The 27476-nt window shown below is 38.0% G+C and overlaps 5 protein-coding genes across 7 annotated transcripts in view; 3 read left to right on the forward strand and 2 right to left on the reverse strand.

Moving 5' to 3' along the window:
- Window positions 1–1710, forward strand: part of LOC118732608 — a 69730-nt gene extending 68020 nt beyond the window's left edge. The window contains exon 5 of the mRNA XM_036461776.1: window positions 1627–1710. Within this exon, the coding sequence (XP_036317669.1) occupies window positions 1627–1631 (5 nt within the window). The 3' untranslated portion in view covers window positions 1632–1710. The remainder of the gene's footprint in view (window positions 1–1626) is intronic.
- Window positions 1647–3308, forward strand: LOC118734400. The gene is made up of 2 exons (XM_036464124.1): window positions 1647–1891; window positions 1946–3308. The coding sequence occupies exons 1-2, from the start codon at window positions 1647–1649 to the stop codon at window positions 3306–3308; spliced, it is 1608 nt and encodes a 535-aa protein (XP_036320017.1).
- Window positions 3309–3499: 191 nt separating this feature from the next.
- Window positions 3500–6150, reverse strand: LOC118732672 (zinc finger protein 391-like). The gene is made up of 2 exons (XM_036461804.1): window positions 5090–6150; window positions 3500–5030 (listed from the first exon to the last, which is right to left on the reverse strand). The coding sequence occupies exons 1-2, from the start codon at window positions 5981–5983 to the stop codon at window positions 4404–4406; spliced, it is 1521 nt and encodes a 506-aa protein (XP_036317697.1). The 5' UTR covers window positions 5984–6150; the 3' UTR covers window positions 3500–4403.
- Window positions 6151–8182: 2032 nt separating this feature from the next.
- On the forward strand, window positions 8183–10181 carry LOC118732681 (mitochondrial import inner membrane translocase subunit TIM50-C; the record flags this gene model as incomplete). Its single annotated transcript, XM_036461811.1, is given in 5 exon segments — window positions 8183–8318; window positions 8368–8512; window positions 9100–9628; window positions 9695–9818; window positions 9883–10181. Coding segments are annotated over 5 exon segments (1131 nt in total), but the record flags the coding sequence as incomplete, so codon positions are not given.
- A 4972-nt stretch (window positions 10182–15153) lies between these two features.
- Window positions 15154–27476, reverse strand: part of LOC118732700 (tyrosine-protein phosphatase non-receptor type 9) — a 53643-nt gene continuing 41320 nt past the window's right edge. For 2 of the 3 annotated variants that reach the window (XM_036461831.1, XM_036461822.1), the window contains exons 3-7: window positions 23475–24364; window positions 23250–23401; window positions 19935–20164; window positions 16519–16726; window positions 15154–16455 (exon numbers count right to left, since the gene is read on the reverse strand). In XM_036461831.1, the coding sequence (XP_036317724.1) occupies window positions 16229–16455; window positions 16519–16726; window positions 19935–20164; window positions 23250–23401; window positions 23475–24364 (1707 nt within the window). In that variant the 3' untranslated portion in view covers window positions 15154–16228. Of the gene's footprint in view, window positions 16456–16518; window positions 16727–19934; window positions 20165–23249; window positions 23402–23474; window positions 24365–27378; window positions 27406–27476 lie in introns of those variants that run through there. The other variant, XM_036461827.1, reaches the window with a different exon arrangement.

A 27476-nucleotide genomic window follows, 5' to 3' on the forward strand; every position in this document is an offset into this window, starting at 1 on the left:
AAAACTAAAATGTTTTACATTGTTAACCGAAAGAAAACTAAAATTCTGTGCTTGAACGACTCATGTTTGCATGGTCTATTGCAAAATGGGAAAAGTATGTTTGACAAGCCGCTTGTGTGGTGTATTTCGCTCTTTAGCTTTTGTACGCAATGTACAAACGTGAACATGGCGGCCTGAAAATCGAAAGATTTTGATTTTGTTCAAATTTCCCTCAAACGGCTTGTCAAACCTCCAAACACCCCCTTACACAACACAAATGGCTTGAAGCAAAGGCATATTTGGTTTGTCAAGCCGTTTGTGTTGTGTATTGCGCTCTTTACGCACTCCGAACGTTCGGACTCAATAACGAAAAACAGCACAATAAATAATTGTATTACTGTGGCAACACTCCATAGCAAATTCGTTTTGACATTTGTCAGCCTGATGTAATGCGTATAAACTTGTCTTGTTTGTCAGCTTGTTGTAATTTTACGTTTACGTATTTTGCTTCTTGTGCGTTTATTGTGAAATGTTTTACTAAGTGAATAAACGATTCAACGTAATAAATAGAAGATTGCAGTGAAATTATAGTTTTGTTTGTTTATCCGGATAGCTCCAACAGTGCTGCAATTTATACCAGAAGTTAAGGTCGCGTTGGAGGCCAGAGACCGTGTGTACACACATTTAAATGAAATATATATACATGTATGTATGTATGTATGTACTGTCTTAAGATTGACCTCCGCACATCGTTGATCAGCAGAGGGATCAAAAAAATTTAACAGTCTAAAGGAGTAAAATTCTTGGGAAAATTTTAGTTTGGCATCCCCGGGGTACCAAAGTAAGGAGGTTATGGGGGATGGAGGGGGAATGTAGGGGGAGTTCTGATTGTAAATATATAGTTTTTTTTAATTTATTGGAGACACAGCTCATTAAGAAATACATATCGCTGATTTACTAAACGACTGGCATAGCCCAAAAAACGTGCAAAATTGAGCAAGTTGTACAGAATTATTTTTTTATTCATGTTCATATCTTGTTTATTTTCATGCTTAAAGCTTATGTAGTTTTCCCGGAAGAAGACAATATGCATTTCATTTTTTCTATGGCTTAAGAGCAACTTAAATGCGTATTCTAAAAAAAAAACCTTTTTTGAGTTATAAAAGTCTTTCCGTAAATGTGCGATATGTTCATTTGTATGTATTTGCACATATCACGAATATATTGAAGTGGTAAATAGCGAACATTTGGTTTTATCGCATCTATCTTGAGGCGGAACAATTGCTTTGTTTTCAAAAATAGACACATCAATTTTTACTGCTTTGAAAGATTTACAAGAAATTCTCCTGTGCTTTGCCTATTCCTCTGTTAACTTGCACTTGTGTGCGCACAGAACTAAATACAAATACAACAACCGCAATTGCTACTGCACAAAGAAACAAAGAATTGCATGTTTTTCGGCTTGAGCAGTTGGGCAATACTTGAAATATTTTCAGAAGGTAAAGATTTACTCAGACGCAACAATGTAGTTTTCGTTGTAGTAATTCATTTATTTTGAAATATTCATTCCATACCATACCATACCAACAAAAACTAAAAAAAAAATAATTTCAAAATAATTAAATACATTAAACTCTTTTTTTTTAGATTGAAATAGCTTCGTCAATATGAATAAATCAGCCGACGACGCTTCACAAAAGGCCACGTCAACTCAACATACGGACGACGAGTCAATAACTACCAGTACCGAATCGGATTCATTAGAAACATGGACACTAGTAAACGACAAAAATAAAAAAAAGAACCCAGGTACAACCGATGTCGAAGAATCTACAAGCAATAGATTAGAAATATTAAGTAACCTTGAGGACTATGTAGCAAATGACAGCAAAGGGATACATGAAAGTGCTGAGTTCGTAACCGTATTTTTGCATCATTTTCTTTAACTGATCAATTTATGTTGCAGATCTCGAACAGATGAAGACTCCAATAACGATGACATTTCCGAAGGCATCTCAATTATTAGCGAGAGCGAGAGTGCTGGGCGGGCTTCACCTTATGCAATTGCTGAAAATTTGAATAGCGCAGACTTAAAAAGCTACCCAAATCCCGACGATGTTTCCCCTGCTTCAATGCTCAGATTGCCCATTCACTTACCACAATCGTCATACTCAGTATGCTCAAGTGTCCACACTTTTGACGAAACCACACTTAGGCAACGACGTATCAGGCGTTCCAGTTCCAGTACAAATTCAGAGCGAAAAGCTGTAACGCCAAAAGATGCCAGCATTTTAGATGCAAATCCAGTGTATCCTTTAGTTCGTCGGAGTTTGAAAGGTCTTTTTTTTATTTGCGTTGTACTTGCAATATTGGCGTTCATTGGCAAACTGCGCAATCCAGATTGGCAACCATTTTTCGATACCAAAAATTTACCTGCATTGGAGCAAAGGTTGACAGATTTAGAATTGCAAAATAATTTAATGCGGGCAGAAATTGACATTTTGTCCAAGCAGTTGAACTTTTTAAGTAGCTTGAGTGAGAGTGGTCGCTTTCACAAGGTCGAAGGGGGATCTAGGCGTCAACAGCGACTTTTTAAACAGACTGGAGAATGGATAATGAAACAAAAGGGAACCAATTCTAAAGAGCTGCCCATTAATAAAGATAGCGCAGATAACTCGCAGATCATCAAGGAGTTAAGAAAACCAATTAAATGTCCAAATGGAAAACTAGCAGAAAATGAAGGCATGTGTGTCGAAAATTCAGAACCAGAAATAAAAAATATGGACAATATTTTCAATGTCGATTATATGCAGTCGCTAAAGAATGCACCGCTTGACGAATCCACAACTAATCCGTATGTTAATGAGCCAACAAAGAATGCTAATAATGCTGGCCCAAAAGCAGGCGAAACTGAGTTTAAAAATATGAACAAATATATTAACACCGAAAGAAAAAACTCGAAGGAGTATGATCCCCATAACTTCGAGAAAAGACAGTGGAAAAGGCAGAAATATATACATCCGGAGAATGACGATGACTTTAGTGAGGAAGATGAGGATGATTCTGCGGAAAATTTTGGCAATAAAAAATTTTCTTCCAAAGAGAGTTATAACAAACACGACCGTAATAAGGAACGTCGCTATAGTGGCAATACGAAGGATATACTCTCCGATGAGTCCGACGAGCAGTCGCGTAAGAGCGGTGAATGGCATGGTAAATTAATGCAGCAACGAGAGAACGCGCGGCGCCAAAATGAGTATAGACAGCGTAATAAAAACTGGTATATCGAACGGGGTAATAGCCGTGAGAAAATTCGTCACAGGAGGTGAGGAATTACTCGTGTATTCTGCATATAAACCAACCATGTACCACTGTACCATTTACTGCTTCAAATATTATCGATATTTTAATCAATTTAAATTTGTTTTAGTTGGTTATGTATTCTTGTTTACAGCAATCAAAAGTAATGTGGTCTATAAATTATTTTGTGATAAATTGTATTATGTACTACTTTATTTTTAAATTGTAAGTGTATCCTTCAAATGTTTTGTTTTTAACCTAGACTACGAATATATTAAGAATGTAATGTACAGAAATTATACCTACATACTGTGTGTATATATGTACATGCATATACATAATTATATATGTACATATATTTAATCATACAGACACAACATAGTTTAAAATGTTTCCCCAATCTAATGTAAACGATTTAAATATGTTATTACTGCAAACTATTTCATTTTAAAAATAAACTATTCAAAAAATAAATAAAAATATCTCATTCTAAAGCCAAAGTTTGCAAAGCTGGTTCCGTTGTTTACTATAAAATCAAAGGCACCAATCTTTGCACAATTGTTGAAGAAGTTGCTATGAGTTCCCTTGTTATGTCACATGTAAGTATAAACAACAACGTTTATTAGCCAGGAAAAAATTTGATTCAGAATTATTCAATAATTTAATTGTAAAATATCCAAGTTAAGAATTAAATCAAGGTCCTTGCCCATCTTAATAGCTTTTAAGTTCTAATTGAACTCTTTCGTTGTGCATACAAATTTAGTATATTAGTTTTTAAAATTTTGGTAATCGCTGCTCTTTCTACAATCATTCCATATGCTATTTTTTTACTTTGATAAAAGTTACGTAAAGAAAATTGGAAATATAAATTTGGATTTGGATTTACATTACACAATAGCTTTTCTTATTTAATGTGGTAAATAGTTGAATTATTTTTATTTAAATAAATTATACGATCTGTTTGTATTATTTTTTATTTAGGTACTACATATTTAAATTTTGTACATCTATTTATGTACGCACAAATGTGCTACAAGATCTTTAACAGTGTTTTCCGCAAAGTACCAAATGATTCCTTACTGTAGAAATTTTTATTAGAACGTATGTATTTTATATGAAACAATTCAATACAACTCCACCACATTGGATTTACATACTTTATGGTCAACAATTAATTCGGGTTCAGAATCATGTGTATGTCGGTGAGACATTAATGATGAGCGTCGCTTAAAACGTTTATTACAGATTTCACACTGGAATGGACGCTCGCCACTGTGTACTAGTGAATGCCTCTTCATTTGTTCAGAGGTTGGGAAGCCGCGTTTGCAATGGGGACATTCGTATGGACGCTCGCCCGAGTGGCACCGCTTGTGTGCAATCAGATTGCTCGAATATCGAAATTCACGCCCACATACATCGCACGCATGTGGTTTCTCACCGGTGTGGACCAACATGTGTTTTTTGTACCCGGATTTCTGTGTCATGGACTTCCCGCAGATATCACACTGGAACGGTCGTTCACCGGTATGCGACAGCATGTGTGTTCGTAAGGAGGATGACTGACGGTAAGATTTACCGCACAGATCACATGTATTGGGATTGTTTGGATCATGAATGACTATGTGTCCTTCGTATGCATTACGGGTCTTAAAACCTTCACCGCACAGACTGCACAAATAAGGTGTTGCGTCAGAATGCAACTGCATATGATACTTAAATGAGTTTTGATTACTCAGTTGTTTCCCGCATACCTAAAAAAAAATCATATATATTATAAACCAAAAATTATTTTAAATATTTTATATCGCACCTTGCATTGCAGATCGGGGTTTGGTGGTTTTGGTTGATTGTTCTTTTTTCGTATTTTCGGTGGTGGTTTAACTTTTACATCACCACTACTATCCCAAAAACTTTCCTGGTCATCTGCTTTTCTTGATCTTTTAAAATTTTCATTTATTTGTTCACATTCAGTGGTCTCTGACATAGAGCAGTCGGCTTGTGCAATATCTTCTATTTTTACCTCATATATCTCCTCATATCCTTTGTCTCTACCGTCATCCTCACTGTCTGTTTGATATTGATAAACTTCTTCGGATTCCGCAACTTCGTGCACCACTACTTCTTCGCCCTCACAGTTCTGCTCTTCATCTAAGTTAGTTTGTGATTGAACTTCTGAAATCGTTGCCTCCTCACCGTCCATGAAACCCTCTAGAACTGTATAAGCAACGTATTCCATATTTTCCACAGAACTTTTGAATTGTGCAGCCGTAGCCAATTCATGCAATTGATCGCCATCAATTACTTCGGTCTCCTCGTCAGCTTCGTGTTGTTGCATTTCCACAACAGAGTCCGCAGATTCGGTTTCAATGGTTTCAATAACACTGCCTCCACCGGTGTCGGCCATGCCAACCTCACAATCAAGTTCAGTGTACTGCCTCCGCAGCACTTCATCAGCCTCCAATACCATTTTCTTGAACGCGTATGATTTGGCCAGATTTCGTACACATCGCGTACAGATATGTGAAGGAAAGCTTTCAGCCTCATAATTCGGGAACTCCAAATTAGTGATGAAACTCAACATGGACGCCAACGTCCGCACTTCGCCCATAAATATGCCCTGCTTGTGCAACGATTTGTACTCCACGCACTCGCCTATGCATGCGCGACACACCACAACTTCGACTTCGTTAGCCTCAGAAACCATATTTAAGTTCGATAGTCCAATAGTCCTCCAGACAGAAATACAAATTGATGTAAACTGTAAACAAATGAAGAAAAAAAATTTATAAAATACCACAAACGCGTTTACTACAAGACGTTTGGGGTGCGTTCAGTGCAGTTCCCCCTACCGAGGCGATTTTTTATGAAATCGCATTGCCAGCACGGTATGTTTGACGATAATTCGAATTAAATAGTTTGCAACAATACGGCAAACTTCGGCTAAGCTTGAAGTCGAAAAATAAATCGATAAATAAATAAATAAACTATATATTTTACATAACGTGTTTTATTTAATTTTTATAATTAATCATCTGACCAACTGAAGCAACACAATCTCGACACGATATCACGCAGACGATTGTCGTCATACGTGATTCATGCCCTGTCATTTTGATCTCTGAATTTCCTCTACTTTGCAAGTTTTTTGGACACATGAACACCAAAGCTATCCATTTTTTAGAGTGTTCTGAATTATAGATAAATTTTACAGAATTCGTAAAGATCTCATCCGATTTTTTGCCGAATTTTCTTAAATGAAATAATTTATGCACACTTCGATTCTTTTATGAAATTTCGAAAGAAAATCGGTAAAGAAATCAAAATAATTATGCTATATGAAAAATTTCTTGCAGATTTCCGTCAGAATTTTCTGCGAGATTACGATAATCGGGGCGACTTTTATGGTTCGGGGCCTTCTAGTTTTCAAGATATTTAGTGTTGAAACTAATTCTTCAGATTTTGTTTATATTATATATGTATTATATCTTATGAACTACACAACCGAGTAAAAAAATAATGTGTGAAAATAAAGATAATTAATTTGTCTTTCAGTTCATGTATCTAATTTATATTATTTTTCATATCTTAAGGACCAGAATATTAAAAAACTAAAAAAAATCATAATTTTTTTCATAAAATGACCCTTTTTGAAGAGATTACGTGATTAATGCTAAAGAAATGTACTACTACTTAGAAAGTGCAAGTTATTACCTTTAATCTGGTATACATATTTTATTATGATCTGATTTTGAGGATTAAGAATTCAGTGATAATATAAAATTTAAATGAATTTACAAGCAAGTGACAATCTTACATTTACTGTAGTTTAATCACATAAGGCGCCCTCTTCTCCGGCAATGCAGAAAGGAGAATTCTACTTAGTGAGGGTTATAATCCCTAAGTGCGCCAGAAGGCCGCCTACGCAGAAAAGTGTTCTCTGCAAAAGGTGTTCAGCCCCTTTCCTTTCGCAACACAGAAAGGAGAATTCTACTTAGTGAGAGCAAAGAACGTAAATCTATAAGAGGAGACAATACGTTATAATTGTAGCGAGTGTGAACATCAGGGGCGTGCCTTCTCTTTCCATCCAACCACAAAACGTATTTGGGCAAAAGATAAAGCACGCTCCTGATGTTTTTGGACGTTATCTCATTTCCTCTCGTTTTATTCTTGTTTGCTCTTTCACGTTTTTGTCCTTTCTCTCACTCTACGTCTTCTGCATCCAACTTCAACACGTAACGCCCTGTTAAAAAACGAAAATTCCATTTGCTCGGCGTTAGCGCCGCACAATTAGGAAAAACATTAACCGAAGATTTTAGTTGATGATACGAGAAACAAGCTACGACACTAATGACGGGTGGTTAAAAGCGTATTGTCTTTATAATTCTCTGGACGCCGAACATTATTTTGTAACGCAAGGTAAGTAGTTTATTAAACATCAATTGTTCAGAACGGTTTCAATATCCATATTTACCCAAAGCTATCAGGGGGATAACAACCCCTCCATTTTGTTGTAGCAGCCTTAAGTTGAAATCTAAAATTTTATACATTTTTTAGAGCAAACCGTAGAACCATATGCTTTGAGAAAAATCGACTGTCGAATTTTACGGATCGAATCGAACTCTAAAATCGACAAACAATCTAGTTGTTATGACTCGATTAATCGATCTTCGATTTAAAAACGGCAGTTCTACTTGACAGCTGTCGGAAAATTCCAATACCGGTGCACGAGATTTAAGGTTTCCATTTATGTTTTTGGCCGGTGTGATGAAATAATAAGTGCGTCCAATACGTATTTTATCAATAAAAAAGGGGTCAGCAGGTGGCGAGCATGGCAATGGCGCAAAGTGGAGTACTTGGAATAATGCGCAAGCTAGGATCCGGCACAAAAGCGGCGCTCCAGTTTGCTGGGGTACACAATCGCCGGACGTTGAGTAATCACCTTTGGGGCGCAAGTCATAACATTTCCGATAGAATTACAGTGTTTAGGCAAAAGTCGGCTTGTCAGCTATGTGAACGTTCCTATTCTACAGAGAGCACAAGTTAGTTATCATAATTACAGAATGAACTTGTTTAATTTGAGCGATTTAGAAAAGGCAGCAAGCCCGGAAATTCTGTCGAAGTTGTTCCCCCAAACTGCACTTAATGTTGATGAGGAAACTGAACGTGAACGAAAACGCAAGGATGAGGAAGAGGCAAAGGAAAATGAAAAAGCTTGGAAGCGTATGAAAATCGGGTAAGTGACAAACATGTACTTGCATAACATATCGCCAAATATTCAAATGCTGTAATAACCTGAAGATAATAATATTGTGAATTTTCATCTTGTAATAACCTAGATAATAATATTGTCAGTGTCTATACACACGCACCACGGTATCTTTTACCATAGATCTTCGGTAAAAATTCTCGTATATCCATGGTAAAAATTACGGTAAAATTACCGTGGATATACGATGATTTTCGAAGTGCGCGAATAGCCTTTTTAACAGTGGATCCACGAAGAAAATTACCGTGGATCCGAGGTTATCTATACCCAGGCGACGATATGTACATGTCACATAACCTCGTCCTGTTTTGGAGTCGTTTTAAAAAAAAATATACTAACTTTTACCGCAGATCTACATCAAATCACCGTGAATCCACGGTAATTTTTTGCCGTGGATTTATGGCAAATAGACACTTAGAAATTATCGTGGATCCATCGCAAGTTTTCACGGTAAATTTTTACCGTGGATATACGGTAATTTTTACCGCAGATTTACGGTAAAAGTTACCGTGGCGCGTATAAATAGACACTCCCAATAATATTTGTTTTTGTAGATTTGGAGTTTTTGGTGGAAGCGGTATAGCGCTTGTGGTGTGGGCGGTGTATGAATTCGGAAAGCCGGAGGTAGACGCCGAGGGACAGGTTATTGAAGATGAATTTAGCAAAAGTCCTGCGGTTCAACAATACATACAGCGGATGTGGAAGTCTTTGAACTACTATCAAAAAATGATACAAGAACCGTCTCGCGATAAACTCTTGCCAGACCCATTAAAACCTCCCTACGTACAGCCGCCATATACGTTAGTACTGGAAATGAAAGATGTCCTGGTACATCCAGATTGGACATATCAAACTGGTTGGCGGTTTAAGAAACGACCTGGTGTTGACCAATTTCTACAGGAATGCGCTAAGAATTTTGAAATTGTGGTTTTTACAGCCGAACAAGGAATGACTGTATTTCCCATATTAGATGCTCTTGATCCCAATGGATGTATTATGTATCGTCTAGTTCGGGATGCAACGCATTTTGTAGATGGGCATCATGTCAAAAATTTAGACAACTTGAACCGAGATTTAAAAAAGGTATTCCAAGCATAATAATGCGTGTATTATGAAATAATGGAGTTAAATTTTATTTTTAACTTGTAGGTCATTGTTGTGGACTGGGATCAAAATGCAACCAAAATGCATCCTGATAATACATTCAACATTGCGAGATGGTTAGGCAATGATGACGATACTCAATTGTTGGATTTAATTTCATTTTTAAAAAGTAATCAGAATTTTTAACAAATATTTGATTTGTATTGTTACAAGCTCGGCTTTTTTGTTTGCAGCCCTGGTAGCTGCCGAAGTCGAGGACGTCCGTGACGTATTACACTACTATCAACAGTTTGAGGACCCTATAGCTCAGTTTAGAGAAAACCAACGGCTTTTGTTAGAGCAAATGCAGGAAAAGGAGCGCGAGGAACAAACTAAGCAAAAACCAATTGTGAAGAAATGGACCCCGAGTTTTCTAGGACGTTCGTCGTAAACTACATGATCATACCGTAATACCAGCCCTTCCACTTGCTTTGTAGTACATGCTCATTTGCTAAGTTTTTATTAATTAAAATGAAAAGTTTTCTTCACACAATTATTTTGTTGTTGTTGTTGTTGTAGCGGCTACTAATCCCCGCTCAGGTCGGTTCATCCGTCAACGTTGTCGTCCGTTTCAGCTAAGGGGAGGCCCAGGGAGTGTGCGACTTCAACAGGGTCTGCCCATAGGGACGGGAGTATCAGCTGGGTGGGGTTCGCAGGGCATGTGAAGAGGTCAAGTCGTGCGAATCATGTGGCGACTCTCCACATGCCGGGCATTGGTTGGGCACATCCTCACTAATTCTGCTCAGGTATGAGTTTAGCCTGCTACAATAACCAGAGCGAAGTTGAGCTATTGTGGTGCGGGTCTCCCGAGGCAGACAACGTTCTGTCCCGTCCACGTCCGGCATTCACAGGGCGGGAGACTACATAACTCGAGACTGATTCCCTGTGAATGCCGTTCAGGGTCTGTTGGTAGGCTGACGGGTCCAGAGGTTCTTTAATTAACCTCTGGACTTCGTCCGTCAGTTCTTGCCTTGGCGAGGGCTCTTCTGCAAGCAGCTGTTTGCTAGGGTGACCACGTCTGTGGCTCCCCACAAGGAACTGCTTGCAGAGCATTGCATTATGCTCCTTGACTGGGAGCATCGGGGCCTCGTCGTGTAGGTGGTGTTGGGGCGTCATCAGGAAGCGTCCGGTCGTGTTCAGGCATTTCTGTAGCTTCATCCACTGCGTCCTGCTAGTCCCAGGCGGCCACATAGTTTAGAACCTGCCGGCCAATTGCCTTGTATGTTGCCAACAACGTTTCGTTATCTTTGCCCCAAGTGCTGCCGGCCAGCGACTCGAGGACATTGTTGCGGCTTTGTACTTTGCTGACAATTGCGGTTGTAGGTGGTGAATAGGGTTGCCGAGGATTTCGCAGGAGATAGGGCAAGGTTCCTTGCAGTGAAGAAGCGAGAAAGTTCGGCGAGATAACAGTTTACTTTTGAGCACAAGTCATCAATTCCATTCCCAGACGCCATGATCGAACAATCGTCAGCATAAGAGACATTATTGATACCCTCTGGTGGTTGAGGAAGCTTTGAGATGTTATAATTAAACATTAGTGGGGACAGGACACCACCGTGTGGTGCCCCTGTTTAATTTTACGTGGCTTGCTGGTTTTGTCTCTGAAAATAACTGACGAGTGTCGACCACTCAGGTAATTCGCTGACCACCGTTTGTGTCCCTGTGGGAGTGAGGAGGCCTATATATCTTCTAGTAGCGTTGAATGACTAACAGTGTCGAACGCCTTGGACAGGTCCAACGCTACTAGAAAAGTTTCCTCGCAGGGGCGGTTTCGGTTAAGGCCACGAGTTATCTGGGGGTTTGTGGTGTTAAGTGCTGTTGTGGTGCTATGCACTTCCCGGAACCCATGTTGGTGCTTCGCTGGGGTCAAGTGGATCGTGCAATACGGGAGTAGCAAGGCCTCTAGTGTCTTCGCTACCGGGGAAAGGGGAATTATCGGGCGATAAGACTCTCCTTTGTTGGCTGGTTTCCCCAGTTTGAGCAGTGGGACCACTCTCCCCATATTCCAGATGTCTGGAATGACGAGAGTGGCCATAGACAAGTTGAGGATCTCCGTTAGGTACGCTACTCCCACAGGACCCAAATTTTTCAGCTTCATATTCCGTTGGGTCCAATAGCTTTGAAGGCTTTCGCCTTCCCGATAGCTACCCTTATCTCACCGCTGGTGAAAGCAAGAGGCGCACTGGGTTTTGGCATTTTGTGCAGCCTTCTGGTCACTCGACGTTTAGCTTTAACCACCGGAGGATGCAGAATAAACTGTCGTCACGCTTCGTTGGGTTGGACACCGACCTCACGGTTGACCAAAGCTTACTCACACCAGAGGCGAAGTTGCAGGTCTTCAAATGCTCTTCCCATTTCTTCCGATTATGTACGTTCACAAGTTGCCGAATCTCCGAATTGAGATCCCTGATACGGGGATTTCCGGGATTGGCCTGACGAAGGTTGTGACGCTCATCGGCTAGAACAGCCGCTTCAGCAGGAAAGTTCGGACGTGGATCCTTAATGCATCCTGCTGGGATGAAGCGAGCTGCAACAGCAGTGACAACCCTGCGGAATTTACATTCACCTACGAGAACCTCGGTTGGTTCACTGCACTGAAGGCGCTTTCAGTAACATCCGAGAAGCCTTTCCAGTCAGCTTTGGAAAAGTTGACATAGGTCCGGTGATCCGCGGAAACAAAGTCTGCAGGTTTATCAATCGAGATGACTATGGACAGATGGTCTAATGCTAAGGTCAGCATAGGCCGCCATGATACGCTGTTTATCAGCGCTGGCAATTCTTAGATCTGGCGAACGGCAGCAGCTGCGCAAAATCCTGGTGGGTGCGTCGTCGTTCATTGTGCAGCATGTCGAATCGTCTATCTGCTCAGCCAGATGTATTCCCCTACGATCATTTGACAGGCTTGAGTGCCAAAGATTGTGGTGAGCGTTAAAGTCGCCAGCTACCATACGGTTTTCACCTCTGAGTAGCGCACCTATTTCAGGGTGATATCCTGCCGGGCAGCAGGTGACGGGGTATGTATAGGTTAAATATTTCGATCTCAAGGTTGAATTGCCGTTCAACTTCGTCTCTTGGACCGCAGCTATTAACATTCCATGCCTTCCCATGAAGACGTTTATCTCCTCGATCTTGCTCTGGAGTCCGTTACAGTTAAATTGTAGCACCTTTGTGTGCCTTGGGAGACCAATTGTTATGTGTGGAGTTAAGGAGTTGTGTTGCCTGCCGGCTCCCTGCTATATGTGCTGCGAAAGGGGGTGCTGCCTTGTGGTGGTGGTTGGCGGCGTCGCGGGGGAGGTATGCGACTGGGCAACACAGCAGGGGCCCACGTAGTCAGTCTTCCAATCAAGCGTGTTGCGAAGTCGTGAGTATGCCCTAAAGTGGCAACAGCCAAGGCAGGAGTTGCCCTTGACTTATGTCACGTTACGATATATTCTGGACTGACAAACCGAGCAGATTGTCGGAGGGACTAGGAGTTGCCGGCGGCGGTGTGTGGGTGCTATTGTGACACAATTATGTTCCTGTCCTTTGCTTACTGCACTTTACCAAAAACCTTGACGGGGTAGACTTTTGCAGACGGTTTTAGATAACGTACAGGAAGCCGTTCCAGGTGACCACCTTACATAAGGTGTATTAATGGAGAAAACAGCTGTTCCCGCAAATCCTGTAAAACCTGCAAATCGTGAAGCATCTGGAACGCAACTAATATGTACAGCATAAATTTAATTCAATGTTAATTTAAATCGTTTGCTTTCCATATCAATGTCTCTTCGGTGGCTGTTCTTTTGTATTTGTTCTTTGGAACGGTTTGACGAAGCAATTTCTGCTGGAAACACCACTATTCGGATTTTCGAATCTAAAAATAAAATTATAGTTTAAAAACTAAAACCTCGCTATTATAATTTCCATTCGTACTGTCATCAGGTATGTAACTTGAGAATAGAAATCGCTGCATCTTTTAGGCGCATCAATATTACATAGTTACATCCCGAGCTAATAAAAGGGATGTAATAACATTAAAAATTAGTTTGTTCCAGTACTCCAGGACATAGTATGAAATTACAGGAAGTCGTTCCTGTACGCAAGAATTTCTCTTACTGGGAACACTTTTGAGAGAGTCAGAAGTTACAGGATTTTTCTTCCTGCAAGTTCATGAAATGTGTCCAACGATAGGCAGGGTTGTCCGAAGGATCGCTATTTCCTCTACAACTTTTATTAATAAAATTTCAATCGCGCTAAATTCCCCACAAATTGAAATGAAAAACCCCGTCTTTGTGTATTTTCGATAGTTTTCTTTCTGTATGTATTTTTCGGTTTAAAATATGTATGTTAAATAAATTGTCTATGATAATTATTCATCACCTTAAAATATTCAACATACGAATATATCTATGTAGCTTCTTTCTGTGGGAGATTGTTAATGACACCGCAAAAATGTTTTTGGAGCAAATACGTACGTACGCATGCATACGATGCATAAGAAATATTTATATTTATTCATCGAGGATAATTTGATTCTATGTATTTTATTTAATAGAGTATGTATGTATATGAGTTGCATCATAATTTCTGGCTCAACTAAACTAAATACAATACTATGTATATGATTTTACATCTATTTGATGACCTTTAGGTTTGTTTTCTGTGTTCTCTGTGAAAGTTTTCCAAGCATAAGAAAAAAGACGTTTGCGGGAATTCCATGTGAACAAATATTCCTAATGCTGAATACACACGAGGCAACCGTTGCGCCAACTAACATAAAATGTCAAAATTTTTCGAAATTAGGCTACAATCGAAGCATCGTGTGTAGTCATCATCAAAATTACAAAGGGAGACAAAACCAATGTTTCCGGGCTGTCTATTCTTTGTTTGTATTTCCAATTCATGGGAAACATTTACTCACGTGGAATTGGTTATCAGGTTGATTTCTTCTTTATTAATGTTTAGGCAAACTAAATTTTTTATACAAGGAGCTTTCCAGTTTTCTTATTACAAAGAAACAAGCTATTTTCGTACATACATATATCGTCGTTTAAAGTACAAAACCGCGTATCGTGGTTCTTCAAAATCTCGTAATTGACTTTTGTGCCAAAAAATTAAATTTGGTCACCGGAAGCTCCTGGCATCAAGCCCTTATCCATTCATATTAAAATATCGAGACTTAGATGTAAGAAGAAGAGATAATTAGAGATAAAAGAGAGAACAGTTTTATAAAATTAAGGCAACCTCACATACGAGGTTTTGCATTTTCTTGATACGCGGTTTTTTTACTTTAAACGACGATATATGTATGTATGTATGTACATATATTGAATGCGTGGTGACACAGTTGAAGTCGTAAGTTCAACAAAGCCTCGAAAAAAGTGTATGGACTAAAAACATCTTTACAGTAATTATAATTTGATTTCTGAATGTGTGTAAGTGAATATTCCATAACTTTAGTTTATCAAAGGAACCTGTTCGTGTTTTTTTTTAGACTGAAGTATCTGATCGTAGGAAAACTAGTATTCCTGGTATTTTTCTGGCTCTGGAGGACGGTTCGCCTTTACATGTGAACATGGCACAGGTTTATTATCATTGGATTTGGATATTTATCTTTTCAAGTTATTCAACGAGCAGCTCAAATTTTCGTTTAACTGCAGCCATCTCCGATTCTTTCCCTGCTTCAATTATTGTTGTTGTTGTTTTTATTATTTATTTATTTTTTTCAATTTCGTTGTACTTTGCAACATCACCAAACTGTTTTTATGTACTCACAGTGCAATATTTAGTTAAAATAACAAATGTTTCCGTTTCGTCCATACTGATTGCTCAAATTAAATTAACAAATTAATTTTAAAAGAACTTACACTCCACTATTTTTTCTAAAATTATTGAATTGATTTCGGCAACTGTTTTTAAACCGCATCTTTTACACCCGTCGGCGTTGTAAATGTTGACGAGAACTGTAATCAAACTTCTTCGACTATTTTGGACTTTACTACAATCAGGCCGGTTATGGAAAAGGGCTATAAAAAAAGAGAGTGTTAGATGTACGGTTTTACAGATTTTTTGATTTATTTAAAATTATTTTGTACATCTATGCAAATCTTGATCTATTTCCGTGTAACCTCGCCACATTTAACTATTGTTTAATTTATATATTATATCCATTATTAAATATAAACACTAATTATCGTATGTTTCAGTGAAACTAAATTTATAATTTAAACAAACATATTATAAGCATACATACACATTAAAGATTTCACTTCTCTAATAGTAATAAAACGAAATGAAACAACAAAACATCTAGTAATGTGAATACTTTTACATTAAATTAGTAGCGCTACATTTCTTAGAAAGCTTCGGCTTCGGCGTTCGCATCAGTTTCGATTTCCATTTCTGTTTCCTGTTTCCTTTGGGCTTTTATCTTCGACATCAGCTACATCATAATTATTTCATACAACACATCACCGCCATTCAGAACGAAGAGCGCATTCAAAACATTCCTCTTGAAGGACAGATTTCCGTGCTGTGACCGCTTTATTACCCAGGTAGATTCTAATCCGAATCTTCGTCTCGTTCATCGAACCCCGTTAAATCCACAGATTTTAACATGTCACGCGACACTGCATACTCAATAAGCGCCAAGTGGCAAAACACATACTGATCAGGCATTTGTATAGAGTAGGCACGCTGTGAACGAATTTTTTCCACAGTCCCACGAATGTCGGCAGTACCAACATCTTCTAAACGCGATATGCATATATCCAATGTAATAAAAGTACCTGTGAAATTAAATAAATCATAAAGTTTATAGATTCCGCTCTATTTTGCAGTTTTGATTTTACCTGTTCGACCTATACCCGCGCTGCAGTGCACCACAATTGGCGGTCCTCGTGGGTGCCCGGCCCAAGTGTCGCCCAACGCTTTCACCATAGTCGATTGTTTTTCTCGCACCTTTTGAAGAAAATTTAGCATGGCCATCGCAGAACTGGGCACGCCATAATCGGGCCAACTTGTAAATTGCCAATGTGAAACGTTTCTAATTTCGTCAGTCTGAAATCAAAGGAAGAACGTTAAACATATTAAAATATGATCTCAAATGACTGATCAGCTAAAAAAACGTTCAGATTTTCTACATCAATATGTATGTACTGTGTAAGCTAAAATAAATCAGTTTCTGGCTCCTCGTCTTGATCCTCGTTTTAGAGTTTTATTTTTTAACCGACTTCCAAAAAAGGAGGAGGTTATCAGTTCGTCGGAATATTTTTTTTTTTTTATGTATGTTACCGCGTAACTTTGGACCACGTCAACCGATTTCGATAATTCTTTTTGCATCGGAAAGGTAGTGTCTCAGAGGTGGACCCATACTAATCTGGTTAAGATAAGTTATATGAGAGTTGAAGTCGGTTTTTTTTTACTAAAAATTACTTGTTTTTTTTATTTTTTTGTACGGCTGTTTCACATCTCTTACGAAAGTTTAATTGGTTTAACCTTTTATTCTACATCCAAAGCTTCACGAAAAATTGTGACATTTGGGATGTAAAGGGAGTGCAATTCTCCTTCTTTCTTCTTCCTCTTTTTTGCCACCAATCAAATAACTCATATACATATATGTATATATACATAGTTGGTATAAAATAAAACAGAGCGAAAGATACATATCGAACACCGTCTTCAAAAGAGGCGCAACTCAAAATTTGGCACTTTAGAAATTATGCAGTAAAAATGTACGCAAAGCTTTTATTTACCTTTTAGCAAAAGCTGGAGCAAATTCTTGCCATAATTTGTTAAAAAAAAAAACCTCAGCTTAAGTCGCCCTTGATAAAATGATGATAAAGTTTCATTTCCGTGGGGTGACCAAGGCTCTTATACGACTTTCTCTTTTAACTCGGTTTCGTTTGAAAATTCGTACGAATAAATGAATTTGGTTAATAATGTGATTTTTCAGATGAGTGTCTCATTCACAACCAGCCATGTAAAAAGATAATCGCGTGTATTATTTAGTTTTAGTTTTATTTAAGTCATTTACTAAGACTTATTAGGAGAGTAGGAATTTCTATTCACCAAAAATTTCAATATTGATCTATTACTAAGTTGCCTGTGACACCAGCAGTATTTCCTTAATTTGCGCCCTGAAAGAAGAAAGGGTTCCTCCAAAGAGATCAAAGTCCGAGGCATGTCTGTTGGCCTGGATTGCAATTCTGTTTTCAGGTCCATGCAAGAGATAATAGGTGTGTACTCGTATTGAGCGGACAAAATTATCCAGCAGCAAAAATTCTGAAAATTTAGCAGCGTTCGCTCTCAAAGAGACAAAATATCCACAGAAGTACGAGAACGCAAAATATGCAAAAACTTACAACCTTCGAAACAACCGATCACTTCTCTTGCCACAGGTGGTTCATTTGGCAATTTATTTTCTGCTTGGTACATTTTTGCCCGATTTGGCATTTTATACAATCGAATAGTTTTGGATAAGAAAAACCTTTTTAAAATACAAATTAATTACACTTAGGTCTCTATTTATGCGGATTTGAATTTATGCGGTTTTTCAAACCTGGCAAAAATTTTTTCAGCAGAAATTTGCAGCTCTCTTTCACATTTTGCTCTCTCTTTTGGGTACGATAACGCAAAACCAGTAAAAGTTTTCTAAAACTTTAGATAGTTTTGGGTACGAGTACACTCCTAATTTGTATTGAATCTCCACCTACGTATGCCCGGAAAACCCAACGCAACTAACGCCTCTGTCCCTCATCGACTTGCTGTTCCGTGAATGGAGACCAAATGACCGAGCCGTACTCCACAATGGGTCTGGCGAAAGCCGTGAACAGTCGGACATTTCTAGATGCCCTGGCAGATCTGCAGATGAATCCCAATGCATGATAAGAACGCTGAGTTATGCGGCCACTATGTCATCATCTACAATCACACCAAGGTCATCTAAAGAGTTTGTACAAACTGGCCGTTCAGCACGCATCCCACTGGTAAATGGAGTTGAGATCGGGAAAAGGCAATCACAGCACATTTAACGCTATTTAGAGACAGCTTATTTAATACATACCAACTCTCAAGTTCGCATATATCCTGTTGGAGTTCAATAATATCCTTGTCACCGGCTATTTCTCGAAAAATCTTCAGATTATCTGCACAAAGCAAATACTCCGATATCAACCTATTGCCAATGTCGTTTATATAGTTAAAATATTAAACAAGATGGGACAAATGCCCATTCACACGTACTCGGAAACAGTACGAGCACAGCCACCCCCCAATGCTTTATTCGACACACCGTATTAGTTAACTTTGTCAACAGTCTTTCGGCAATATTTGAAAAAAATGCAACTGCCACTATTTTCACACTATGCACACAATCAAAGCCGTCCCTAGCGATATTCCATCATTCTAAACAACCATTCAAATACCATGGATGTTACTTAGAAATGGGCATCCATTTGTCGTTGCTTTCTACTTATTCTCAGTTATTTAAGAAAATAGGAGTGTTCGTTATGCAACTGCCAGTAAGAATTAGCCAGTAACAAAATTCAGAGAATAAGGTACCTTACTCTCCCAAAAAGAGAAACTTACTAAGTTTTGCGCGAACAGGAATTAGCAAACATTTGCAAGCTTCACTGCCAGCTGGCGTCCACGGTTGCATTTCGAGCATAATACATTTTTGAAATATTTCAGGAGCAATTGAAAACAGGACCCATACGTATATTTCTTCTTATTCTGACTTTATTCAACATACGCTTCAATTTCTTTGTGGAAGTCACTGTCGGATTTCCTATATCGACAGCGCTGTCGAGTGCGTTCCGATTACGAATACAACTTTTTCAGTCGGGTATCTTTCAAATGTTTGGAATTAATTAAATTAATTGAATAAACAAATATTTCATACTTCTTTCATTACTAAATCGCAACAAGATTGTTCATTTTTAAATTTAACGAACTTGTTGATTCAAATTAATGCTGACAAAAATGCAACCATGTGCCACAATCCTGCTTGCAAATTCTTACTGGCAAAAACGAATTTGCAACTTCCTCTCCAAATGAAATGTCAAAATTGTGCCCTCTCCTTGCAAGTTTTACTGGGTTTTTGGCTAAACGAACACGATTTGGTAACAATTGGTACCAACTTGTACAAATTTTTTGCATAGCGAACACTCCTAATGTTTCATTTGGAATTTTTGTGTTTTGTTATGGATCTTCTTATACATACTATATTTACGTGTGTACATACATACATACATAGTAGGGTTCTTACCTTAAGGTTTTTCAATTCTAATGATGCTACGGTATAATCTTCATTTATTTCTATATTAAGTGTTCGCACATGGAAGCTCCCAAATTCTAAGGAACTATTCTCAGTCGGTTCCCAGTATTGACCACATTTGACGCGCCCACGCTCCATAACTCGCGTTGTCATCACAATAACCACACAATGTTGCTCCCATATCATACGCCAAAAATCTTGGGATGTTTTTGGTAATGGTCCTGTAAAAAAACAGCATAAAAAACGGGAAACGGAAGGAAAACATTAACATCTACAAAATTAAAAATTGGAATAAATGTTGGAGTTATATTAAATATTAAAAAAAAACACCTAATACACAAAATGCTTTCATCGCATAATGCATATTTTCAATGGCCTCTAATTGCAATTTACCCAAAATGAGTGATCTTTTGTTACGATTTTTGTCGCTTATCTGGATTTTCATAAATCATTCACAGGAAAATTTTCGGGAGACTGGTGGGAAAATGGTGACTTAGTACCGAATTGCACAGATCTTAAAAATAACGATAGCTCTTAACCCATATATATTTAAAAATGAAATGTCTTTCGTATGACCGCTATACCTATCCAAACGGATGAACCGATTTCGTTTATGTAAAAAATAGTTCTTTGGAAACTTGAAGGGTTTTCGATTAAAAAAGATCAACACTTTTTGTTGTTGCTGCCAAAAAATTAATAAAGCTGAGACGTCACAATTTCCTAGAGTTTTCTGAACATTGTTTGTACATGGTTCATATTTGGAACATATGTATGTCAGCACCGAGCAAGAATTTACTGGCTAGTTGGCGCTGGGGTCGGGATATTCTTAAGAACTGCATTTATTTGCCGATTTGGCGTAACATCTGACATACAGACTAAAATGTGAAAACCAACCGAGTAGATAATTTTAGGAGTTAAAAGCCCTTCCGAAAGGCCCTCCTGAGAGTCAAGAGGCCAGGCCTTCCACTCTACATTCCTTTCTCCTTTCGTTTTTGTATGGAGGCTTCTTCTTTCGCTACCCATGGAAGGCCTTCCAGAAGGGCTTTTATAGGACGTACTTCAGAAGGCCGTTGGGAGGAGTTCTTTGAAAGTTGCTTCTTTAATTTATAACAAGTAATTTTTAGCAAAGAAAACAGACTTCAATTCTCATATAAAAAAAAAAAAATACATATATACTATATATACTAGATCGCCCTCACCCGCTTCGCTGAGTGTATGAAATTTCTACGTGCTACATTGAGTAAAATTTATTTCAAGAAAACTCAATTAAAAAACAGGAGGTTTAAGATTTTTTTAACCATCTTCAAAATATTTTCAAACAAAAACTTTCTTAAACTTCTCACTTGTCATACTTTTTCAATTAACTTATCCCCTGAACACAATTTGAGATTTTAAACAGATGGAAACCTCTTACATGTAGTTTTGAAATGAATTCCATTAAAAATCATTTCGATTGATACCCATATTGTAATAATTCATTTAAATTATTGAATAGTTTGAATTTAACCTTTTACACAGTTGGCAACCTTTTTAAACCTATAATAATAATCTATAATCTATAATGTATATTTTGAAAGACGTTTTTTATGTGTTCGCAAAGCTCGAGAACGGCCGAACCGATGGTTATAGGCTGAAATTAATTTCGATATACAGAGGGGGCGTGGCACCTCCTATACAAACCGATTTTTTATTACTGTATATCTCTGAAAGTGTTCACGTTAGAATAACGGAACTTGGTACAGCAATATATGAAATCAATCTTATAGTCATGGAGAAAAATGGTGAGTGAAATCCTCCGAAATGCCCGGGCCGATTTTAACGAAGTTTGTTTTGTACTTTTGAGTGTAGTTTCACAATTTCACCCGCATGTTATTTGCCAGTATTATATGGCGTCTAGGAGCCAGGGCTGAGTTGTGCAGGGGTAAATCTCAAATCACCACTGATAAATCAACCGCCAGAACCATTGCGCGCCTTTTACTGTAATATTTAATTTGGAATGATTGAATTTAATTTTAAAAAGGTGGCACGGGAAAACCCTTGCGAAAGACTCAAATATTATTCAAAACTTGTCAACTAAAGGTTTCTTAACAATATTTCGTTAGACAGCCATATTTTAATTCTTGAGATAGCTTGTATGCTTCGATACATATAGCTTTTCCAAAGCGTTTTCTGAATTTCAGCTTTTCGTTTTGCAAATACGGTTTTATTTCTCATGGATCTTATTTGCGATTGTTTGATAAGCTACCCCAAGAACACCTTACAGACAGTTTCATAAAAATTGAATACATTTTTTAAAAGTCATCCGCCATTTTTATATTCCAAATCTGCCTTCAGATTCGTAGATAATCAGCTACCCCATAAAATCCCCTATAGAAAGTTTCATAAAAATTAATATTTTTTTAAGTCATCAGCGTCATATTGGATACGCCATTTTGAATTTTCAAAATCTCACTTCAGATTCGTAATCAGCGAGCCCAAAAATGTATCAGGCAGGCGAAAGCCTCCAAAGCCATTGGGCCAGACGGAATTAAGGTTGATGCAGAAAAAATTAGATCAATCGGGAGTAGATTACCTAACCAAGGTTTTCAACCTGTCTATGAACACTCTTATTATTCCCGACGTGTGTAAATGAGGGAGAGCGGACCCACTGCCTAAGCCTGGGAAGCCCTTGTTACTCCCACGGTTCACTTACTACCTGACCCCAGCAAAGCATCAGATGGCTTCAGTAAGTGCTCAAAAGAATTCTATAGGCTGCTTTATTTCTCCGCGCAAACACCCGCAATTGCCAATAAAGTACATAGCCGCAACAAAGTCCTCAAATCGCCCGCCGGCAGTTCTTCGGGCAAATACAAAGAAACGTTGTTGGCAACGCACAACGCAATTGACCGGCCGGTTCTAAACTAAGGCATTTCTACGAACTGAAGGACGTTGTCCAGGACTACGTACGTCTAGACCCGGCACTGTATAGATAGGCAATAAACGGCATTCGGAGACTGTCACCACCTTCACTAACTTCTGCCTGTGAATGCAGTCATCGGAGTAGAATCGCCGCCAATTGCAGAAGAGCTTTAATTGCCGATAAACCCAACCCAACCCAACCCAACTCAACTAACACGCATCTCTCACTGATCCGACCCCGTCGCAACAGAACCATCCGATTCTAGGCGGGGCTAAGTAGCCGCTACAATAATAACAACAACAATAGTCAATGAGAATCTAAAATGTAATGGGCTAAAATAGTCTTTATGGACCTATTAAAACACAAGTATCTGATCTTAAACGCAATACTTAGTTTTACCCGCTTACCTTGCGTAGAAATGTATGCATTCTTTTGTTTATATCCATCGACGAAATTGGCGTTTATATAGTCCTCACCGTCGTCCCTGGATAGCACCACCCGACTATGATCGTAACATAGTACATCTGTGTAACGATTTTTAGTCAAGTTATTTCGCATTCTGCAACGGATACAAAATTATGTTTTTATTAACTTGTTAGCATTATGTTTCTTGATAAATGCTCAACGCATACCTTGCATGTACGAAAGTCCCTTCGGGCGCTCGATTCCGTATATCTGCATACTCCTTTACCAAGCCTTTTCGGCCTTGCTCCTTCACCATTTGAACAATTTGTTCAATTGTTTTTGGGTCTCCTTCCTGTCCAGCCAGGCTGTCGTCATCACTAAACCCAGACGAAGCACTACTTGGCGGGTTCTCCGACCACGACTCACTTAAGCCGGATGAGCCGTTTGAACTGCCGTTGCTGGTGACTGCGGACGAAACGATTGCACCATTCACTAAAGCCGCGTTTCCTTGGGTTCCACTTGCGTCTAATGAATTCAGCACAGGAACGCCAACTGTTGGCCCCGTCGCCGCTGCTGTCGCCAGTGACTCTGCGTCGATTTGTTTGCAAGCGGGCAACGGTGACGTCGAATTACAGTTACTCTGCTTCAATGTAATGTTCTCGTTAGGTTCTTCGCCAACCAGCAACCGTCGGCTGTAATCGTCGTTCGTTAACGTGGCTACCGTCGTATTTATGTTGCTATTGACGTGGGTGTTGTTGCTATTTTCAGCACTAATCGATACTGAATTGTTCACAATGTTGCTGATATTAGTTGTGTTGATGCTGTTGCTTCGATTGAAAGCCGCTTGCTCAATGTTGGCGAGCAGTTCGTCTTCACGATTCGTCATCGATTTGCGGCACTGTAGCAACCATGTGGCGTGATCGATTTCCAATGCTCCGCCAAGATGCAGGGGCAACGCTTTCAGTGGCACGTGAAGGCGCAACGTCGGCACAGACACTGTGAAGACACGTTCACGCAATTTCTCTCGCACAAACAGCCGCAAAATCTTGAACGGAGCCTTGAACCATAAAGGCGCCGTCACAATTAATACTTTCTTCAAACGCGCCGGATAGCCACCCTGCAACGAAAAATATTTGAATGAGCGCATATTCAATTGTGGTATGATTTTAATTTGTGTCATAATGTCATAACGTTAGATATGTATGTAGTACATATGGTCACGTGACATGCAAAAATACATAACAAACACCGTTACTGAAATGGAAAAAGTCGTGCCTAATATTTAGTTTTTTTTTTTTTTTGTAATTCAATGAAATCCATCATATCTATCAAAAAGTCAATGTTAAATTTTTTATAAGTTTCGACTTTTTGCATTTCAGTGGCGATGTTTGCTACCTCTATTTGCATTTCACTGATATTGGTAGTACGTGATTTTTAAAAAATCCGGAACATAGTAAATCGGCAAAAAATAGCTTTAAATTACATTGGAAAGCGAAACCTCGGAAGCTGACAAATTCTACTTAAAAACAATTCAGCACATGCATGCACATACATACATACATATATATAGTCGTTTAAAGTACAATACCGCGTATAAAAAATTGAAAAACCTCGTATGTGAGGTTGCCTTAATTTTCTAGGAAAGAGTAAAAATCTTATTATTTCAAAACGGTTATCTCTTTTGCTCCTAATTATTTCTTCTTCTTACATCTAAGTCTCGATAAGGAAGGGCATGATACCAGCACCTTCCGGTGAACAAATATCTTTTTTGACTCAAAAGTCAGTTACGCGGTTTTGTACTTTAAACGACGATATGTATGTATGTATGCAAACTGTGTACCTGATTATTTCAAAAACATTTTCACAAAAGATATTCACATCTCGCCATAGAATTGATGTTATTTAAGCTTTAGTAATTGCACATGCATACATACGTACATACATATATGTATGTATACATATTTACATTGTATGTGCATACGCAAATGCAAATATACATACCTACCAGGGATGTTGCGAATATTTGCAATCGCATTCGTTATGCAAATGATTCGCATTATTTTACAGATTCGCATTCGGCATTCGTAATCGCATCAAACGATACGAATGTTTAGCGAATGCTGTTGAAATGACTCTAAGTCTGCCTAACCAGGGTGCGGACAATAACCGGCTTTTAGCTTCAGGCGCTAAACGGTTAAGTAGTATATCAAGCAAATTGATGGGCCTTCAACAAGTACTGCTAAAAGTATTATAAGCAACCTAGAAATAATTTTAGATTTCTCCAGCGAAAGCGAAGACGCGGATGTAGAATCTGGAGGCATTAAAAAATGTGAAATTAAAGCTCAATTGAAGGCCTATCCTAAAGAAAAACGAGCTTATATCGGTGAAAATCCTCTCGATTGGTGGAAAACTAAACTAAAATACGACAAATTTATAGATCTGGCCCGCAAATATTTGAGCGCTCCACCACCCGCCATTGTTTAGTGCAGCCGGACTTGTATACGAGCCTTTAAGAAATCGCCTCATGGGAGAAAAGGCAGCAAAATTACTTCTTTTTTTTTTTAAATATACCTAATAAAATATATTCCTAATATTCGCATTCGCATTCGCAAATTTGAAAAATATGACATTCGAAATATCACTAATACCTAAATATCGTCGGTGATACTGCAAAACGATCTATGTCTATTAGTACCCTTGAAAGTTATATGGTCTCTTACTTGCACCGGAATGCATCTGCAAATCGTTACACCCTAATAAACGGATGACCAAACTGTTCACATTTGGCTGATGAAGATGAACGATTGCCAGAAGCGATAATTACAATTTTTTGGTTCACAAGGACGAATAGGTATTAAAAATGTCCTTTTAGTTAGTTTTATATTTTAAATGAATAACGTTAGAAGGACGTAATTCGAGGATATGGTCGAGTGCCTTTTAGTCCTTAACATATAATTTTTTCGAAAATAATTATTGTAAAATTTCAAGGATATTCAATGATAAAATGTAGAAAGGACATTTTCAATACCTAATCGTCCTTATGCACCAACAAATTTAATCGGCCTTAATTTTACAGAATTTTTTGTCCTTAACTTGATAGTCATACTGTTTTTCTACATTGCACTAATTTTGTATATACATAGTTTTCTGAATTATGTTTTTCAAATTTCAAAGTCCTTCAAAAAAAATCCTGACATTACATAGAAAAACTTAAAACGCAGCAACATCGTAATTACAACAAACTGAATTTATTAATAATTAAAGGACTGTTGATGCAATAAAAAATTAATAAATGGAATAAAACTCTCTCTTCTCTGACAAATTTAGTTTACATTTTCTACACATTTTGTATCATAATTTAGTGCACGTTTTTTCATTTAGTATGATTATTTCCAATCATCTTAAAACTGCATATTTCTGCCTTTCTTCGACTTACATTGCCCGTTGGCATATACGTTTTTCAATCAAGACAAACTCCGCAGCACAAGCGCTGATTACTGGGCCTTCTATATGGATGGATCAATGCTTCGAGAAGCAAACAAAATCTACTAAGAAAGAAAGTCGCACTACTGTTTTTTTCAAAATTTAATTTTTAGTTTTTACTCAAAATCAGAACAGTTTTTGACAATTTAGGTAAGACAAGCAACAACAAAATACACATAAATGTTGTTTTTGCTTTAATACCTGTTTGATATGCCTTGGTACTACCTTTTAAGTTGAAATTTCTTTAACTGTTTAATTATTTGTTCAAAAATATTGTTCCCAGCATACCACAGTGAAGTTCGATAATAGACCGATAAGGGGGGTTTTACGGTTTTTTGAAATGTTCTTAATTTTTTTTTATAATTAATAAGAGTAAAGTGTTTTCATCATTTCTATTTATTGAGAAACCGCTAAATCAAAAAATTATTTACATATTATTCAGTAAAAAAAAAAAAACAAATAAAAACGGAAAAATCCTGAAGTAAATCAAACAAATTTTTTTTATCTTGTTTAAAGTACGTTTAGGTTTGGAACTACTTGGCGCCCGCTTTATGGAATTCTTTGCAAGATCCAGCATATTTTTTTTTTAAATATATCTGAAAAGTTCTAAAGTTTGACAAACGTAATTTTGTATGCATTATTGTTTACCTGTAAATGCATTTGAAACTGACATAACAAGATAACAAAAAACACTTTGACTCCCTTCTCACTCCATATTCAAGGTGTTGCTGTGGGCTTCCTTTTTT

This window comes from Rhagoletis pomonella, unplaced genomic scaffold (genome assembly GCF_013731165.1).
Source record: "Rhagoletis pomonella isolate Grant_MI unplaced genomic scaffold, Rhpom_1.0 Rhpom_scaffold_00002, whole genome shotgun sequence".
Classification (NCBI taxonomy): Eukaryota; Metazoa; Arthropoda; class Insecta; order Diptera; family Tephritidae; genus Rhagoletis; species Rhagoletis pomonella.

Excerpts from the sequence above, each read along its gene's own strand:
- LOC118732672 (XM_036461804.1), bottom strand. The coding sequence starts at position 5,983 with ATGGTTTCTGAGGCTAACGAAGTCGAAGTTGTGGTGTGTCGCGCATGC. Across the intron at positions 5,031-5,089 it reads ACCCCGATCTGCAATGCAAG|GTATGCGGGAAACAACTGAG; the intron begins GTGCGATATAAA and ends ATTTTTTTTTAG.
- LOC118734400 (XM_036464124.1), top strand. The coding sequence starts at position 1,647 with ATGAATAAATCAGCCGACGACGCTTCACAAAAGGCCACGTCAACTCAA. Across the intron at positions 1,892-1,945 it reads GGGATACATGAAAGTGCTGA|ATCTCGAACAGATGAAGACT; the intron begins GTTCGTAACCGT and ends TTTATGTTGCAG.